This window comes from Meleagris gallopavo, chromosome 3, assembly GCF_000146605.3.
Source record: "Meleagris gallopavo isolate NT-WF06-2002-E0010 breed Aviagen turkey brand Nicholas breeding stock chromosome 3, Turkey_5.1, whole genome shotgun sequence".
In the NCBI taxonomy this organism is placed as follows: domain Eukaryota; kingdom Metazoa; phylum Chordata; class Aves; order Galliformes; family Phasianidae; genus Meleagris; species Meleagris gallopavo.
In genome coordinates, this window is record NC_015013.2 from 26,145,202 (window position 1) to 26,163,878 (window position 18,677).

At 37.6% G+C, this 18,677-nt stretch overlaps 1 protein-coding gene across 1 annotated transcript; it reads left to right on the forward strand.

Annotated features, from left to right (window-relative positions):
• Position 1: 1 nt before the first annotated feature.
• NSUN2 (NOP2/Sun RNA methyltransferase 2) lies at positions 2 to 16,570 on the forward strand (the record flags this gene model as incomplete). The annotated part of the gene is made up of 19 exons (XM_010708557.3): positions 2 to 19; positions 91 to 248; positions 319 to 423; positions 526 to 631; positions 1,579 to 1,650; positions 2,301 to 2,385; positions 3,154 to 3,346; positions 3,649 to 3,723; positions 4,839 to 4,969; positions 7,310 to 7,383; positions 9,318 to 9,448; positions 10,041 to 10,137; positions 11,089 to 11,261; positions 11,764 to 11,856; positions 12,267 to 12,402; positions 13,545 to 13,625; positions 13,851 to 13,989; positions 14,950 to 14,989; positions 15,809 to 16,570. Coding segments are annotated over 19 exons (2,313 nt in total), but the record flags the coding sequence as incomplete, so codon positions are not given.
• Between the last annotated feature and the right edge of the window lie 2,107 nt (positions 16,571 to 18,677).

Sequence of the window (18,677 nt, forward strand, 5' to 3'; positions counted from 1 at the left end):
CGGTGGCGACGACCAAGCGGTGAGAGGCGGGGCGGGAGCGGAATGGGCCGCGGCGGGGCCGGCGTGCTGACGGGGCCGCGCTGGTTGCAGGGCTGGAGCGGTGGCTACCCCGAGATCGTGAAAGAGAACGAACTGTTCGAGCGGTACTACCGGGAGCAGCGCATCGTACCCGACGGCGAGTGGGACGCCTTCATGGCGGCGCTGCGGGAGCCGCTGCCCGCCACGCTGCGCATCACCGGCTATAAGAGGTGAGCGGGGCCGGGGGAGGGCCGGGACGCGTCGGGAGCGGCCGTTGAGACACCGCGCCGTGCCTTGCAGCCACGCCAGGGAGATCCTGCACTGCCTGAAGGAGAAGTATTTCCGGGAGCTGCAGCACCTGGAGGTCGACGGACAGAAGGTGGAAATGCCGCAAGCGCTGAGCTGGTAAGCCCGCTGTTGGGGCGAGGCGCTCCGCAGGCCCTATGCAACCGCTGTGCCAGGCTGGTCTGCAGCCTTTTGCCTTTGGTTTTCCCTTCCCTCCTGCAGGTATCCGGAGGAGTTAGCGTGGCACACCAACCTGAGTAGAAAAATCTTGCGTAAGTCACCGCAGCTGGAGAGGTTTCATCAGTTTCTGGTTAGCGAGACTGAGTGTGTAAGTTCAGATCTTGGTACTTCTTTTGCACTCCAGGCAGATCTTTATTTCAGTGCAGCAAACTGCAGTGCAGCTCAGTCAGAAATTGCAGCAGTACCCATCAGAAACTGACTAGCTCAGAAAAAGTGGGATTTTGTGTTGCTGTTGACAGCAATTCATCCTGTACCTCTGCTATGTCCCTACAGTTATGAATGTTTTTCCTGAACTAGCAACCGTATTGTTGGTTTAGGAATGTGAGAACTCATGCCTCTGAAATACAATCATCTGAGTGAGAAGGGACCCTAAAATGTCCAACTCCCTTGCAATAAACAGGGATAGCCACAGCTAGGCCAGGTTGCTTAGGGCCCTGTCTAGTCTGACCTTGAATGTCTTCAGGAAAGGGGCTTTGGCCACCTTTATGGGAAACCAGTACTATTGCCTCATCAAAAAGCTTTTCTTCTTTTTTTTTAATATCCAATCTAATTCTCCCATTTTTCAGTTTGAAATCATTTCTTTTTGTTCTGTCCCAACAGACTGTGCTAAAAAGTCTGTTCCCTTCTTTTTTTATGGCTACCCTTTGCATAGAGAGACTTCCCCAGAGCCTTTTCCAAGGTGACCAGCCCTACCTTATAGCTAGTGCTTATTAAAAGGACAGGTGTTTGAGTATGGTAGATGATATGCTTACAAAAAGTTCCCTTTAGTGATGGGTGTTTCTCACTTTTACTTGGTTGAAGTCAATTTCTAATTTAATCTGAGCAGAAATTAAATCTGTAGAGTTAATGAAGATGGAGTTCTCAGAGACTTCATCTTGATGAGATACTATTTACATGCTAAAATTTAATCCTGAGTTTGTAAGCTGAGTTCATGTTTTTGACTGTTTCATTATTTTCACTTACAGAGTTTTAAAAAATCTGTCACAAAAGAAATGCTTTCTCCTGACAAACGATTCTATTTTTTCTCCTTTTAAGGGAAACATCAGTCGCCAGGAGGCTGTTAGTATGATCCCACCTCTGCTGCTTAATGTTAACCCTGATCACAAGGTAACTAAAAAACACAATGTGGTATCTTCATAGAATATTGCTTCATAAGCTGGAAACTACAGTGTTGATGTTCTGTGCTGGCAAAATCAGCCTGGACTCAAATGCCTTTAGGGATGGGGCATTTGTAGCCTCTCAGGGCAACCTGTGCCAGTGGCTCACCACCCTCTAGGTAAAGAATTTATTCTTAACATCTAGCCTAAATCTTTATTTTTTTAGTTAGAAACTGTTTCCCCCTTGTCCTGTCACTACCAGACCATGTAAAAAATCAGTCCACCTTCTGCTTGTAAGCTCTCTCCAAGTACCAGAAGGCCTCTATGAGGTCTCCCCACAGCCTTCTCTTCTCCAAGCTAAACAAGCCCAACTCCCTCAATCTTTCTTCATAGGAGAGGTGCGCCAGCCCTCTGATCATCTTTGTGGCCCTCTTCAGGACCCACTCTAACAGCTATGAATGTGCTTATGTTTGTTTTAGCCCCTTAAGTTAAAACTGCATTCCTTGGTGAATTAGTTTTGTGTTTTCTTGATGATCAGTGTCCTCAGTAGTTATAATTATTCTGCTTAAACAAGAACACAGTAAATTTTTCAAGTGCATAGCAGGTAGGGCTTCTTGTTTTGTTTTACTGTTTTTTTTTTTTAACCATTTGTGTTTCTAGATTCTAGATATGTGTGCTGCACCTGGATCTAAGACTGCACAACTCATTGAAATGTTGCATGCAGACATGAATGTTCCTTTTCCCAGTAAGTTTGGACAAACTATCAAAAACCTTTGCAGCTTCAAATTTTCATTTTGTTTTCTCGTAGATTACCTTTAATATCCCAGAAAGCAACTGTATTTACGTACCTACTGAATTCCATAGTTTGTTGAATTATTTGAGATGGGAAGTGCCTCTGTCTCGTCCTTGAAACTTCTCTGGGCTTCTTTGGCTTGAAGGAGAGAGATGGGTTATATATCTTCACAGTCCAGACTGTAGTAGATGTGATCACAGCTTAATTTTTATATATAAAAGTGTATTTAGCAGGTGTATCCTATCAGCCTCTGTGTTTTAGCAGTTTCCTGCAAACACTTGGCTTAAGTTGCTTCAGGCTTAGACTTCCAAATACTTATATTTAGTTAGATGCTCACAGAAAATACTATCCATAGAAACTGTGAGGTTGGGGATGGGTTCTTTCTGCATTATACATCTGATGCACAGAGGTTGTCTTCAGTGGCAGTGAAGGCTTTATCTCTGTTCCAAGGGTTTTTACTCAGAGAATGAGAAGTGGAAGAAACTTTATCTGTGTCTTTTCAGCTGCATTGAAGTTAGAAATCTTGAGAGTATCTTGGTCATAGTTATTAAACCTCACCATGTTTAATTTACGTTCAGGAAGGTGTCCTCTGTTCATAAGTAGTTTCCTAAATAAAAATATCTGGTAAAAGATTTGCATGAATGTGAAGCTGAGCAATGAACTGTAAATTATTTGAATGTTAAATAGTAAAGCTTTTTTTCTACTGTTTTATGTTCACAGAGGGTTTTGTAATTGCTAATGATGTTGACAACAAGCGCTGCTACTTGCTGGTTCATCAGGCTAAAAGATTAAACAGTCCATGTATCATGGTGGTAAATCACGATGCCTCCAGTATCCCTAATCTACAAATAGATGTGGATGGAAGAAAAGAGATTCTCTTCTATGATAGGATTTTGTGTGATGTCCCCTGCAGGTATCTTGTGTGTACTAGAATTTTTGTGTTACTGAATTGCTATCCTGCATACTAACTTCCAAAAGAGCTGGATCTCTTACCCTATCTTAGGTAAAGGAATACCAGATCAAGGACACCTTTTCTCATTCCAAGTGATACTTAGATGTGGTTACTGAACAACAAAGACAGTGTAGAAATGAAAGTACAGCATAAGGGAATTAGTTATCAGGGAGAGGAGTGTTAACTTTTTCAACTGTAAGTCCTTTGGGTATGGAAGAAATTTTACCCACAAATAATATACACCTGTTCAACCTCATTTCTAGTGGAGATGGAACCATGAGAAAAAACATTGATGTATGGAAGAAGTGGACAACGCAAAACAGTTTGCAGCTCCATGGGTAAAAATGCTTATTGTACATCTGTCTGTCTTTCATTTCTACTCTTCCTTTTCCCCCTTCTTTTTCGCACTTGCATGAATTTGTATGTTAATATATGACAAAGGATTTTTAATTTTCATCAAATCAAGAGTTTATACATGAGAAAGCCTGCTGAGAAAGTTTTAGTATTTCAAATGTGAGGCCAACCTCCAGTGAAGTGTGTGAATCTAAATCTCTTGTATTTGTATGAATATATGACATTCATATTCACTGGATTACTTTCTACAGACTAGATAAAAAGTAGGGAACAGATCAATCAGTTGAACGGGATTCATGATGTTTAGGCAGGTGAAATACTATTAGAAAATAACTGACATAATCACAGAAGCTTGTAAAATTTAATAATAATGTTTTAAAATCTTTAAGAGCTCTTACATGGTTTCAGTTACCTCAGACCAAGTTATATTAATTGAAGGTGAACACAGGTGCATGGTAAAAGGCGTTAATTAAAAGGAAAAACTGAGAATATTTTATTTGTATTTGTTGCAAGCTGAGAGTGCAGTCAGTTAGAATGATTCAGATGACTTGTGATGAGACGTTACTGCTTAGTGACTCATCTGTAATTATGGCATTGGTTTTAGTTGTAAGTATGCAGCAAGGGCCATGAGGTGGTTGTCCAGCTCAGTGATGCTTTTTACTGAAGGCCAGTATTACTTAAACTCTGTTGTCTTTAGTACTTGGAACAGTCAGATTATGCTTCATTTTAAATTCTAGATTTCTGGGAAGGGCTTGGGTGGTTATTTTTCTAGTGTTGTATGCTGCATAATAAACTTGATGGAGCACTAGATGGAACCGATAACAGAATGTCATGTTAAAGCTTACCATGCATTAGTACTAATGTTTGACCTTATTGCTCTTTTAACAGGTGTAATTGTGTGTGTGTTTGCAGTATAGAGATAGCTGACAGTTTAAAACTGATTTTAGTTGGTGTACTGGTGACAGCTGTCGAGTTTGGTATGTGCTGATTTTGCAGTCCATGGAGATCTGCGTGTCTGTAGTAACTTCAACTGTGGCAGATTTAATGATAAATGTTTCTGGTTCATGAATGATACTTCATTAGACCATGGTTCTTTTAGATTGCAGCTAAGAATTGCAACTCGTGGTGTTGAACAGCTGGCAGAAGGTGGGAGAATGGTATATTCTACGTGTTCGTTGAATCCTATTGAAAATGAAGCTGTGATTGCATCTCTGCTGGAAAAGAGTCAAGGTGAGATAGAAAGTAACATTTTTCCTACTGTTCAACTAGGAAAAAAAAAAATGTGGATGATAGTACTGGTAATAAGCTTAGTGTAGGTAATGTACTCCTAGTATGTAAAACAGCATGATTTTTTTTGTTAGATTTCATTTGTTTGATATTAGCAGCCTTCTTGAGAGTAAATCAGCTGCCAATATAAAACCTGAGGAAGTTTCTTAGTGATTTAAAAAACAAAACAAAACAATAAAAAAAACACAATGGAATTCAGATTGTTACCTGTCTTCTACTAACTGATTCCACTAGTTGGAATTGTTGCCTCACATTCTTATTTCCTTAGGAAAGCACAACGTGGGGCCTCATTTCTGTAGCCCATGGGAGTAAAAACCCCAGACGCTCCTTAAGCAGTTTGGTACCCTTAGCATCCTTTCACATCTTAATGTCCTTGTAATGTCGGTCTCTTTAGGCTCATGGTTTTTGTGCACTTTTGGCCCACAGATGAAGGCTTGATTTACATTGCTGTTAAGTCTCCATTGTTTGAAGTAGTAAGTGGGGGGGAAGTTGATCTGCAATGTGTCAGTTTGTTGTAATGTTGGCCCACATCTGATCTTAGTTAAAGGTATTTTTTTTTTTTTTAGGACTTTTAACAATGTGGGGTTTTGATTTTTTTTTTTTTAAGGACTTTCTTTTTTTGGAGTCCATAACTTGATGTTTGAAGACATCTAACTGGATTTTGCATTAATTTGTCAACAGTGTATTAAATTGAGCCATGTGCAGTGCAGAAGCAACTGTAATGTAATTGGAGTTGAAATAGTTCTGGAAATAGACTAGCTTGTTCTGTGTAATGTTTTATTTGTGCTAATCCCTGTACTGTCTTCAAAATATGTATGGAATTTCACTGTCTCTGAAACAGCCATTTAGCTGAAATACGTGAAGGTAATTAGGAACTGTCTTTTGAGTAGACATTAAATAGCCATTTTTATTTAAGATAATTTCCTAGGATCTATTTCCACATGGCTTTTTGAGGGCTGTGTCATACAAGAGTAAAATGTTTAATAATGATGAGACTGGAAAGTAGTAAGGACTGTTTTGGCTATGAACATAAGCCAGTATGGAAATGGACAGAGGCCATCCAGTGCAGTATTTGAGGGGAATGCAATACATGGAACTAAGGATCTTAACTGTGCTATTGCATTTTGGCATATGGATCTTGTATCTGTTCAGTACAGGTATTTTGAAGCTTATTTGGGTGTCCCAGTGAATAAATGTGTTATCCCTGTTGCTTTGAGCATTGGACCTTGAGAATTTTCTTAGGTCAGTCCAGAAAGTTTGTTGGTTCTTCTGTCTTATCTGAGTACCTAGTACTTTGTAGTATTGCTACTTACATAGCAAACTAGTGATTCCTTTCTCCTTAAGGAAAAAGGAAAATGCCCCATTTCTCTGCCTGGAATTGTAGTACTTCTGACACTTAATTTTAATGCCTGATTGATGTGGTGTCATCTTGAGGCATCAGCTGAAGTCATGCTGTAAGTAGTCAGCGTTCAAAGGAAAGACGCAAATGTCAAGTTGAATCAGTTTTAAAATGTCATTCTGGAATATGCATACCTATATCATTTTTTCACTTCTTTAAAGGAGGTTCTTCAGCTGTCACATAGAGCTAGCTACGTAAGAGTAAATGGTTACTCATCTAGAAGGGCTGGTTAAATTGTGTAAAACATGGGGAAAAGTATTCCTAATATTTAAATGAGCATTCAGAATCTCAAGAGATGTGGTAAGATAGTTCCTCACTAGTCAATTTTTATGTAATACTTTCTGGACATAGGTTAGCTTAAACTTTTTACTCAGTAGATTAAACAGTGATAATTCTGTGTTAATATTTTTTTTCAGTCACATTGAAATGCGTTAAGGTTGTAAGTCCATAAAATCAGAATATGCAGTGTGTTTTCAAAGGCTTAGTCATCCCAAAAGAGCACTCCTCTGAAAAATACGTAACCAGTTTAGTGAATTCAAATATTAAGTGAAAATAAAAGCTGTTCTATGACTGTGCTGCCTGGAACAATGGCACTTAATGATATAGATTGTGGAGAACTACTTTATGCAGCTGTTAGAAAAATCACCAAACCGTGGGTTCTTGGTTAATTGTAGGGTTGCGAACTTCTGTAGTTAGAATGAGCAGCTCTAGCCATCTTTCTTGTCAATTTGCACTGTAGTGATTTCATTATATTTTGTTCCTCTGAAGTCATGAAAAGTAATGATTCGAAATCTTTAAGGAAAATTGTTTTTATAAAAGTTAATTAGGATCACAATTTTCAAATTCTGGTTTCTATATATATGTATTTGTATCTGAGATTTCAGGTGCCTTAGAACTTGCTGATGTCTCTTCTGAGTTGCCAGGTTTGAAGAGGATGCCAGGAATTACAAAATGGAAGGTACTTTTATATGGTATTTCTGTGACATTCTTGGTGCATGGTGGAGTAAAATTCCAAGGGATTAGATTGACCTGAAATAACGTTAGTGACTTGCTGTTTAGAGTTTTAGACTATATGGTATTAAAGAAGAGGATGAAAAAATCTTTCCGATGTTAAGTGCCACTCTCCTCAGCTGCTCTCATTTTCCCTTAGCTTTCTCCTTGCCTCTATCGCCTCCACTTTAAACGTGTTCCCTTTCTGACTGCATTCAGCTCGTGGCCTGTAGATGGCACCATCATTTCAGCCACTTTTTAACTTAGCCTTCCTTCTCTGACTTCACTGTCTGTAACTGTTGGATATTACTGTTGTTTAGCTGGTACATGTGAATCATTTGGAAGTAAAAGCTGTTAAACTCTGTATGGAAATAGCCTTCAAAAACTGCAGTGGTGTGAGTAATCTTAGTATAGTAATAGAAATCCTATATTTTTCTCCAGGCCTTTTCTGTTTCCAGAAATTAAATCAGATTAGTAGGGAGGAACAAATGAGCCCAAAGCTTCTTCAGTATCCTGTATAATCAAGAAGTAGGCAGCCATCCTGGTAGTAGGATTTGACTTATGAATCTGTGCTTTTGCAACACCATTGTTTGTTACATCTTTCTCCAGTGTTTCACTAGTCTATTGCAGCAGTATAATCTGCAGGTTTGTATTTGCATGCAAGCTAATGAACAGGATGCATAGAGTAAAGATTTTCTTACGCTCTGCCATTAGAAATCTAGGCTAGAAACTGGCTGATTTCTCTCCTTTTAATCCATAATTTCAAACGTTATGCTTACAGCTGAAGGATAAATGTAAAATGCACAGTTGTGGCTCTATAATGTTACTTTAGTTTGTTTTACTGTGTAAGGCTATAAAATGTGTACACAGAGATTGCAAAGAGTATATTTTGTTCTCAGTAACATGTATTTCAATTGCAGTCATAGAAATAAAAGTCTCCATTATATGTATTTTAGAAATTAAGCTAATAAAATTTGTTGGAAGTTGTCCTTTATTTGCTGCTATAGCATTATTTCAAACCTCACTGGCTAGCTTGTCGTTCAGCGTATTAGCTTGCTTTGGTACTGTTTTCACTGGGTATAGCCTTTTGTTTCCTGGTGAAACATCTGTTCAGTGAAAGTTCTGTGACTCAGTGATTACATTGAATATTCCTGAGCATGTGTTCGCTGTAAATCTCTAAAAACAGCAAAAGGAAAACAAGGTTCTGTTCAAGTGATGTTCAGTACTCTGTCCTTAGGTTAGATGATGAGTAAACTCTAGTGATTTAGCTCTGAATTTTGAAGAAAATAACCTTATAAGTTCAAATATAATTGACTTCTGCATCTCTTTTAGTTATTGTTGTGCTGTGACAAGATGCTGGCAAAATGTGCAGCAGAAAGGAGCTCAGTATGTTCTTTTCGGTGCTTCCAGCAGTTACCTAACAGAACAGGGCTGTTATTTGTCCTGGTATTCAGTGTAATTCTGGACTTGTTTGCGCTTCCAAAAAACACTTTAGCATATCTACCAGTCCTGAAGTCACCATCCCTGTGTCCTATTTTGTTGCCTTAAAACCACAAAAGGCCTTTTACTTCACCTTTTGCCCAATGCATCCCTACACATGATCTTTCTTACGGACCTAGTGGCTGCTATGGAAGCAGACATGGAGGGTTCTGAAGCTGAATTTCAGCTATTGTTGTTCTCTTTGGTCTTCTTGCTTAAATAGTATTCAGAATATCATACTGCAAGAGTTGTGCTTCTAACTTTTCACTTATATCCTTTAAAAACTTTGAACCTTCAGTGGTATAAGGTAGTATTGTGTATATGCTGTATCTTAGAGTGGATTTATAGGTGCATTCTAAGTCCTGGATAATATTCAGAAAGTGTCCGTGTTCTTTGTAATACCTTGTATTTCCTCATTTAAAGGTCATGCTGAAAGATGGACAGTGGTTTGAGGAGTGGAAAGATGTGCCTTCAAATAGACAAACACAAATACGTCCCACAATGTTCCCAATAAAAGAGGAGGAGAAGTTAAAGGCAATGAATCTAGAGCGCTGGTAAGTTTTTGTTTGTTTGTTTCCAGAATGGATTGTATGAGGTTTTGATTTCTTAACCTTGTATGGTGATGGGCAAATTGTAATTAGGAGTTGAGATTAGGAATGTGTTGCGGTACAGCTCTGTGCTTGTGCAGGTTTAAATATGACTTGGTTGCTTTGTATGTAATGGTAGTGGGCAATAGTTACATTCCAGTGAATGCTGTTTACCAGGAATAAATATTAATACAGCACGTCAGATTCTTTGCAACCCATAGAGATGCATAGTGAAATTACCAGAAAAGTGTGTTAAATATTAACATTTCAACACTGACTTATTTTTAATGGAAGAATTTGCATAGCTATTCTAAAAATAGCGTTTAGATGTGAGTCATTAAAGATCAGATGTGAGTGGTGAAATGAAATGATGCAAGTTGTTTTGTCAGAATGCTCTATTTTAGATCCTGTTTCTACCTTGATAAATTAAATCTGTGTAGTGCTAATATGGATACTTACGCTTAGCTTGAAAGTAAATATGACATCACTAATGCTTTGTGAGAGCCACAAAAGCTGATGATGAATACCCTGCAATCACAGTTTTGTTGTTTATTCCTAGCATTAGAATATTGCCACATCACCAGAACACAGGAGGCTTTTTTGTGGCTGTGTTAATAAAAAAATCTCCAATGCCATGGAATAAACGCCAGCCTAAGGTAACTTATTTTAAGGGAGCTGAAATGCGAACTTTCAGTAATGTTTCTGGAATTTACTATCTGATATAGGACAAAAAATGATTCATAGCAAAACAGCAAGATCATAGTTAAATATGAAGTTAAGACTTGGAAAGAATTACAGAAACTGATTAGATTGGGTTGCTAAAGCTGTTGCTTCCTTTAGTTGTGTGTGGTCTGTCTGCTGACACTGTTTTTTATACTTACTCTATTCTAAGTTAATTCTGTTTTCAATATATCTTACTTTATGACGGGTTGCTCAGGAGTGATTCACTAGCAGATCAGAGTCCAGCAAATCGTCAGCAGTGGGATTGTATGTAGAACTGTTAGCAGCAGCAGCAGCTTCAGCCATTTGACTTCAATCTCTTGCTGTCAGTTTTTGTTTTTCAACCGTCAGCACTGTAAGTTGACATGAGTCATTTGATCTTAGTTTGTTCTGAAAGAGACTTTGTCTCAATCCCTTTTAGCTGCTTCTGTTTATTTGATTTGCTTCAAGAATTGAGTGAAACTTCTGTCGCAATTAGAAGAAAAGTTTGTTTGTAAGCAAACATCATCCAAAGTTGATGCTGTTCTAAATTTAACTCTGTAGCACTGTTACAGGAAGTGTACAGTAAGCTGTGTGTGTTATTTTGAGTGCTAGAAAGAAAGCAGCAGATCCTAGCTTAAAATGATCTTCTCTGTGAGTGTTTGAATGTGATTTTATAAATGGTACAAAAACACCTTTGGTCAGAAGTTGTTCAGAGCCATACTTAGCGGTAAATGCAACCTGTGATTGTGTCTGGACTTGAGTAATTAGACTCCCTAAATGGATCTCCTTAAGCACTTCCATAGAAGTAGTTAAGAACTAAATGTGTGCAAAGAGTAGGTGTAGATACTTTCTGTTACTCATTAGGTACTATTTTGGCTTTGTTGAAAATGCTGTATTTGAAATAGGTTCATCAGAAATTACCAGAAAAAACAGGAGATACTGAAGTGACAGCAACAAATGCAGGTGATGGTTCTGAAGGTACTACTGAGAAACCAACACTTTCTGAAGACGAAGAGTCTAAGAAAGTACAAGAACTGCAAAATTCAGATACTGAGCAAAGCAAAAAAGGAGTTTGCGGGTAAGAGGCTGTCTAAATATTTGTCCCATGACAGCATCGTAATTGCTGAGCTTTATTCGGCTCTTCTGGTTTTCCACTCTTAGAAGTGGATCAATAAGTATTACTGAATTTTCTCAATTGTTGTACATTTCCATCTACGTCTGCTAATCTAGCAAGTTATACCTCCTGATATATTAGCATTTGAGAAGTCTGATAGTTCTTTCTTCTCTGGTAAGGAAAAAACTATTTTCAGGAAGTTGGCCTTTGAAAGATCTTAAACTGTCTCCATAATTTCTTTCTCACAAATGTCTGCTTTGTGTGGTTTCTGTTCTCAAGAACTGCTTATGCTTCCTCATTTTACAAAGTCAACTGTATGTAGTATTGTTTTACTGAAGAACAGTAAAATGTCAGTACTAAGTTTGGCATAGTATCAGCCTCATAAAAACAAGTGTTGATTAAATGAGTTGAATATCCCAGTTTTAAATCACTTTTACTAAAATTCACAATGGTATTTGCTTTTTAGACCTCCACCATCTAAAAAAATGAAGTTGTTTGGTTTTAAAGAAGATCCTTTTGTGTTTCTCCCTGAAGATGACCCATTGTTCCTTCCTATCCAGTAAGAAAAAAATATTTTTTTTTTCCTAGTAAGATTCCTAACAGCTTTAGGAGTATTAGCAATTTAGTTAATCACACAAGATGGGTCTGGTTGGTCATAGATAAACTTGTTCTCTGTCTTTGCACTAGATGCCCATCTCCTCAATACTTAAACTCTTCTTAAAAGAAGGTAGCCAACTAAAGGCCATAGATGATAGTTGGCTCTGGAAATGTTCAAGTGTATCTTACTGTCTGTGACGTTAAATCACTTCTGATGGCAGGAGTCTCTGAAATGCTAATCTTTGTGTACTGAAGCTTACGTCAACTAACTGAAGGTTATTGCAGAGATAGGTTAAGGAAGGACATCCATCTGTATGTTTTGAGTATGTGATTTTGTTGCTCAGTTAATCAAAACAAGTATTATGGTCATAGGAAGTTTTATGCACTGGACCCTTCATTTCCCAAGATGAATTTATTAACTCGAACTCAAGAAGGAAAGAAGAGACAGCTGTACATGGTTTCTAAGGAGTTAAGGAATGTGCTTCTCAACAACAGTGAGAAGATGAAGGTATGGTTCATCTTCGCAACAAAGATCAAAAACATCAGTGGTTGCCTCCTTTAACTTTGTTGCGGATTTAACTGTTCATATAGAGAATTAGCCCTCAGATAGACCTTGTCTTTGAGTGAATACTTTCCTCTCTTCGCCTCCTTTATTAAAAAGATGAAGTACTATCTCGAGAGAGGTAATATAATTCTCCAAGATCAAAATCGATATTATTTTTTGGCATCCAAGAAATGTTCTGTGGTCTTAAGGTACTTTCACAAATAATCAGAAGCTTGTGTTGATGCTGTTATAGTTATATGAGCCTCTTAATTTTAGGAAGCAGTACGAGTTTTGAAAGCTTACCAAAAGATAATAATTGAACTCAAGTTATCCATTAGCTGGCCCTGTTATATGGAAGCAGTGTTTGAAAGTAATTTCAAAAACTGAAAAACTGTTAAGCTGAACAGTAATGAGATGAGTAATTTTTGTGAATTAGAGATTGTGGGGGGTTAATAAAAATTAAAAGATAAATAAAAGATTTGTCTTAAGTCATTGAATAAAATGTACTGACCTAGATCAGATAGTTCAGATACTGTTCAAGGCCATACAGTTAAATCCTGAAGAAAATCTCCATGTATATTCAGTACATATTTGCATCAGATCTTCAAGATGGATACTTACGTTTCTATTCCACATGCAGGAAATGGCTGCATAACTGACAAAATTTTAAGAAACAAAAATCTACTATTTGGACAGTAAGGCTTTGGTTTTATGGCATCCTAATTTTAAGCATCTCTTGTTTTTAAAATCCTGCCCTTGATTGGCTTTCCCAGAAACATGTAGAAAATTCTGATTCAATTACTGATTAAAATGACATGTCAGTAGTTGCTGCCCTCATTTTAAGCCCCAACTCTTCTTCACTGTAGTGTTTTCAACATGGAAAGGAGTAATAATTGTCTGTCTTGAAAGAGAGCTATCTTTCGCTGGTGGGAATTCTTTTTTCCCTTGAATGAATTTTCATATGAATTTAAATGAGTATCCAAAAAGCAAATGTGAAGTCAACCTTTTTCCTAGTTTTAGTCAAACAATGGAGGAAAAACAAAGTTCAGAGTGATAATTTAGAATTTATACCATTGAATAATGCTTATTGGCTCTGCCTTTTGCAGGTTATCAACACGGGGATAAAAGTCTGGTCTCGCAACAGCGATGGTGAGCAGTTTGGATGTGCCTTCAGATTAGCACAGGAGGTAATTACAAAGCACTGTATTTTCAAAGGAGATACCTTGGTTTTCTCTTTAGCTTAGAGCACAGCTGGCCCTGAATTTGTCAGATTGAGTAATTTGCATTTTCAGTATGTTTTAAAATTTAAAAAATACTTTCTGGTATTGGCTAAAATAGATGCTGTTTTGAACATTTTTCCTTTGTAAAGTAGAAACTACATTTTGAAATAATTATATCTATCTATTGAACAGGGAATATATACTCTATACCCATTCATTCATGCAAGGATTATAAATGTCTGCATAGAAGATGTTAAAATACTGCTAACCCAGGAAAATCCATTCTTAAGTAAATTTAGCAGTGAAACACAGAGGAAAGTCAAAGACATGGGTAAGCCTTCTAGTTTGTGATATGACAAAATGACCATCGTTTAGTTTGTTTAAAATGGAAAACCAGGCAAAAATCGTTGATGTGTAAATTGTATCTGCTGTAAAACAAAACACACAAAAAACCCTCTAAAATTATCCTAAAACTTGTTAATTAGGTAATCAAGTGTTACTGAAGCCCGGTATGCCACTAGAAATTGTAGTTCTTTTTGGTCACAGCTTTTGAGGTTTATAAACTGCAGGGAGCTGGAGAGTTGCCAGATCAGTGATTTCATGCAGCAGTCCTGTGAAGGAGCATATGAAGTAACAAAAGAAAGATTTTAAGTTCTCTATGGATCCTTGCTGCTCAGTTGAATTTCTGTTGTATGCAATTGTTCCTCATGGTTCTGTGTATCAAATTTAGGTACACATTTGATTTCCTTAATGTGGGGAGTAATGTGTACTTAAACTGAACTTTTCACCTCTGTGCTGAGTGCTTGAAGAAATTGATACATTTTTCACTTTATCGATCTATTTATATCATTTTATTTTCAAGCGATCGCTGGTTCTTGTACTTTGGGTTTGATGAGACAAAATAGGAGAAAAACACTTTCTGAAGTTAAGGCTGCCATATGCTAGTTTGCTTTATTTTATCTAAAAATTCCTTGTTAAATTTACTGAGTGAATTAATATGCTGTGGTGCTAAATCTTAATTTGTTTGATTTAGGGGCCTTATTTGGCAGTTGTTTCTGTAAGTCCTATGCATGTTTTGGTTTGAACAAAAAACAAACCTCAATCCACTGATAGTATCTATAGGTTCTTATTGATTAGGTAACTGCTAACCAGCTGTTGAAGTCATGCTGTATGGCTGTCTAAAAACTTGATTTCTTCAACATTTTTCTGATTTCTGTCATTTGACACTAAGCTTGTACTAAGTAACACATCCGTTTGTTTTTTTTGTTTTTCCTCTCTCCCTGTACTCCAGCAATGGGAAGTATAGTTCTGAAGTATGAGCCAGACCCTGAGTAAGTACATATGTAGCTTTTCATTTGCTTACTTAAACTGCTGTTGGGACAGCAGTTTATTTTGAATCAGAGGAAAAAAAAAAAAAAAAAAAGTGGAGATGCAGTGAGGTCAGCAGTAAAGCCAGATAGAATAAGATCTAAATCTGTCTTTGCCTGTGCCTCTTCAAAAACAATTGCAGAGTTCAGCTTTATAGAGGAGAGCTACTTGTTCTACCGCAGATGTTCAGTATCACTGCATGTGATGTTTTTGTTTCTCTTTTAAGAAATAAGAAAAAGATAAACATTTTCTTTGTTCATTTTTGTTGCATAAGCAATTTAGGAAGCTCTTTGAGTGATAAACTTCATCTCACTGTTGCTTACATTAGTTTTAGAAACTATCAGAGGTAGAAAATCATTTTACCTGTTGTAGAAGTGGATAGCCTTGAGAAGTTGGTTTGGTTTTGGTTTTTGCCTCTTTGCATGCTGGGACAGGCAGGTACCTGTTTAGATACTGAAGTTAAGAACAATATACATTCTTATAAGAACAGGCTGCCCAGAGAGGTTGTGGATGCCCCGTTCCTAGAGGTGTTAAAGGCCAGGTTGGATGGGGCCCTGGGAGCCTGGTCTAGTATTACATGTGGAGGTTGGTGGCCCTGCATGTGCTGGGGGGGTTGGAGCTTGATGAACCTTGGTGTCCCTTCCAACTCGGAGCATTCTATGGTATCTAGAAATAGCTATAAGCTGTGTTTGCTGCTAATTGTTGTACATTCAAGGTATGGCTATAAAATTGTTCTCAAGATTCTTTCTCCTGCTTGACCTGAAGTAACTGCTTGTTTGTAGAAAACCTGATGATCTTCAGTGTCCTGTAGTGCTCTGTGGCTGGCAAGGAAAGACATCGCTCCGTGCCTTTGTGCCCAAGAATGAGAGACTTCATTACCTGAGGATGATGGGAGTTGAAGTGTTTAAAGCAAAGAGGAAAGAGGGGGAATCAGAAAGTAAAACAGAGGAGGAAGTTCAATGCAGACCAGCACTAACGGAGGAAGGAATGGATGTGGAAGATAAAGAACGTGATGCAGTCACAAAAATGGAAGCAGAAGTAGGTGGAAAATCTCACCACAGTCCTATGGAAAGCAGTGCTATGGAAATAGAAAATAAAAGTGAGGATTCAGATCAATTTAGTAAAAATACCAACAGTCACATAAGCCAAGAAAGTAAAGATATCAATACAAATAATGTGAAAGATTAAATTTTTCTGTGTTACTTCTGTGTAGCTTCCATGAGGCTCACATCCAGACTCTGGCTTTTAGCATGGAAGAATATTTTAAAATTTCAGTTGGGATTTGATGTTCCTATTTTAAAATTTCACCTATTTTATTTTTTAAATGAAAACTATATTAAAAAAATTCTCTTCAAGCGTGTCTTACTTTTACTACTTTTCAGTTTCACTGGTGAGTTTGTGTGTCTGTTGCTGGCAACGGACCATGCACCAGTAAAATCTAAAGCCTGTCTTTGAAATGGAAAAATGGTATGTACAAATAAACTGCCTGTGGCACTGGTCTGAATCTTACGAAGAATTTCTTCAGAATAAAGCGAAACAACAAACTGAGGTTTCATTCAAAGCGTGCAAGTTCCAGAAGCAACATTTTTTCTTTTAAGACTGTTCAGCCCGCTAACTATCCTGACTGCTACATGCGTGGTATTTTTTAATGGGTAAGGGTATCATGGCAAGTATGCACACAAGTACACATATAGGATGCCTAAATGAAAACCTGTTTCAATTATTGAAATTAAAACAATGCCCAGCTTTCTGGCAAGGAAATGCAGGATGCATTTTGTCAGTCTGGTGTCTGAGATTGTTTTTCAGAGTTGTATGTTCTTTGTAAGGGAGATGGATTGTCCTTAACTAGATCTTCAGCTGTGCTGAGCAACGTTCAGACTCATGTCTTGGAATGTACCTGAGAGAGTCTGACTGTCAGTTAAAGTGACAGTTGTTTTCTGTTTCTCTGTCCTTTCATCAGGTTGGCTTTCAGTTGTCACAAGATGCGTGTTTATGGCTGAAATAATAGTATGTTGTTTTTTACAGTGTGTATATTGTCATATAGTATTTTAGAAGATGTTATTTAGACTCGAGGTTGTTTTACTTAATCTGACTATATAAAAAAAAAAAAAAAAAAACTTAGTTGGCTGTCTTGGAAGTTCATAATTTACCTTCCATCCCTTATAGCTTAGTTTCTCTTTTTACTTTTTTCAAGTTGACCTGAAAGGAAAGTGACCGGTGGTACACGGTATTGTCCTCTGGTAGGGCCATGTGATGCAAATATTTGTGCTGCTTGTCAAACTAAATTTACACTGTGTGCTTTTACTGATGAAGTCCTAACATAGCTTGGATCCATTTGCTGTATCTTGCTACAACAGACTTGTCCTTGAACTACTTCATCAGAGGAAAGTATTCTTGAGGGAGAGATGCAAACTGAAATAATGACATGTCCTCTGGTAAGATACGAAGTCTTACGCAATGAAAAAACATTGACAGGACTCATTTTCCTCTTGAGAGTCCACAAAATAGGTTAATGGAAAAAAAAAAAGCCATAGTTCTTGCCCTTGTATTTTGCTTGTTAGAGTTCAGTGTTCTATTGTATGTACATATCCAAAGGTAAGGATTGAATTCCTTCTTTGCATTAAGAGTTGTGATTGGACAGGTAGCTTTTTGATAGCTTATGCTGAAGAGCTGTGCAGTGGAATTCTTTTGATTTGAGGTATATATGGTGTATAATTTTGAATTCTTAACAAAATATGTAAGAAAAAAAAATCCTCCAACAGTATCAAACTTAAAGCATGAAAATTAGCATTGGTTCTCATAACTTTGCATCAGCCCCTGAGGAAGAATGATTATAACATAGCCATTGCTTTTATGCTCTAATGATCTCCATAAATTATTAGAAGGTCAAATGTTACAGTTTATGTAAAGAAATCAGAACTGGTGGCTGCTGTTACTGCATCTGTTTGGTGCCTTTGAGCAGCTGTTAAAGCTCTTATAGTTGATGACTGCAAAGGTTTCAGTTCTGTGGAAGGTTAGGCTGATCAGAATGCTTATTAATACAGCTAATGTTGATGTAGCAAAAGGCAGATATAACAGTAGTAATGGAAAAGCTCATGTCTGAAACATTAAATTCTGAGTAGTCCCGTTTTCCTGCATTACGTACAAAATAGATAATGCTTTACTTTTGCTTTTTGGAGGGTTTTCCTTGTCTTCCCCATCAAGTACACGTGGGAGATTTAAGCCAAGAAAGTAGGTCTCTAATCTTGCACTGTCCAGCAGTTTTACAATGCATACCTCCAAAAAAAAAAAAAAAGCAGATATTGGTTTTTGTTTGTTTAAATACTGCTAGTTGGCTTGGGCTAGTTGTTTTGTCCCAATCACTCTTGTCTTGATTGTCAGGTAGCAAGGTGCCCAAAACTAGGTAGTAGCTGAAAATGCTGTTGTATCTTCCTAGGCTGGAAAATGTGACGAAAAACTGTGTGTTGTCTTTCCCTGCAAGGTATGTGCTGCTGTGACTCTAATGGTCAGGTGGCTGGACCTCTACTTGGGTGGCTTTGGGCATTGGTTGCTGCAAATAATAGAACAACCAAAAAAGGGGGCTGAAGAGAGGTGATAAGTTACTGTGTTAAGGCTGAGAATGTGAAAGCTTTTAAAATGAGTAGGTTTACA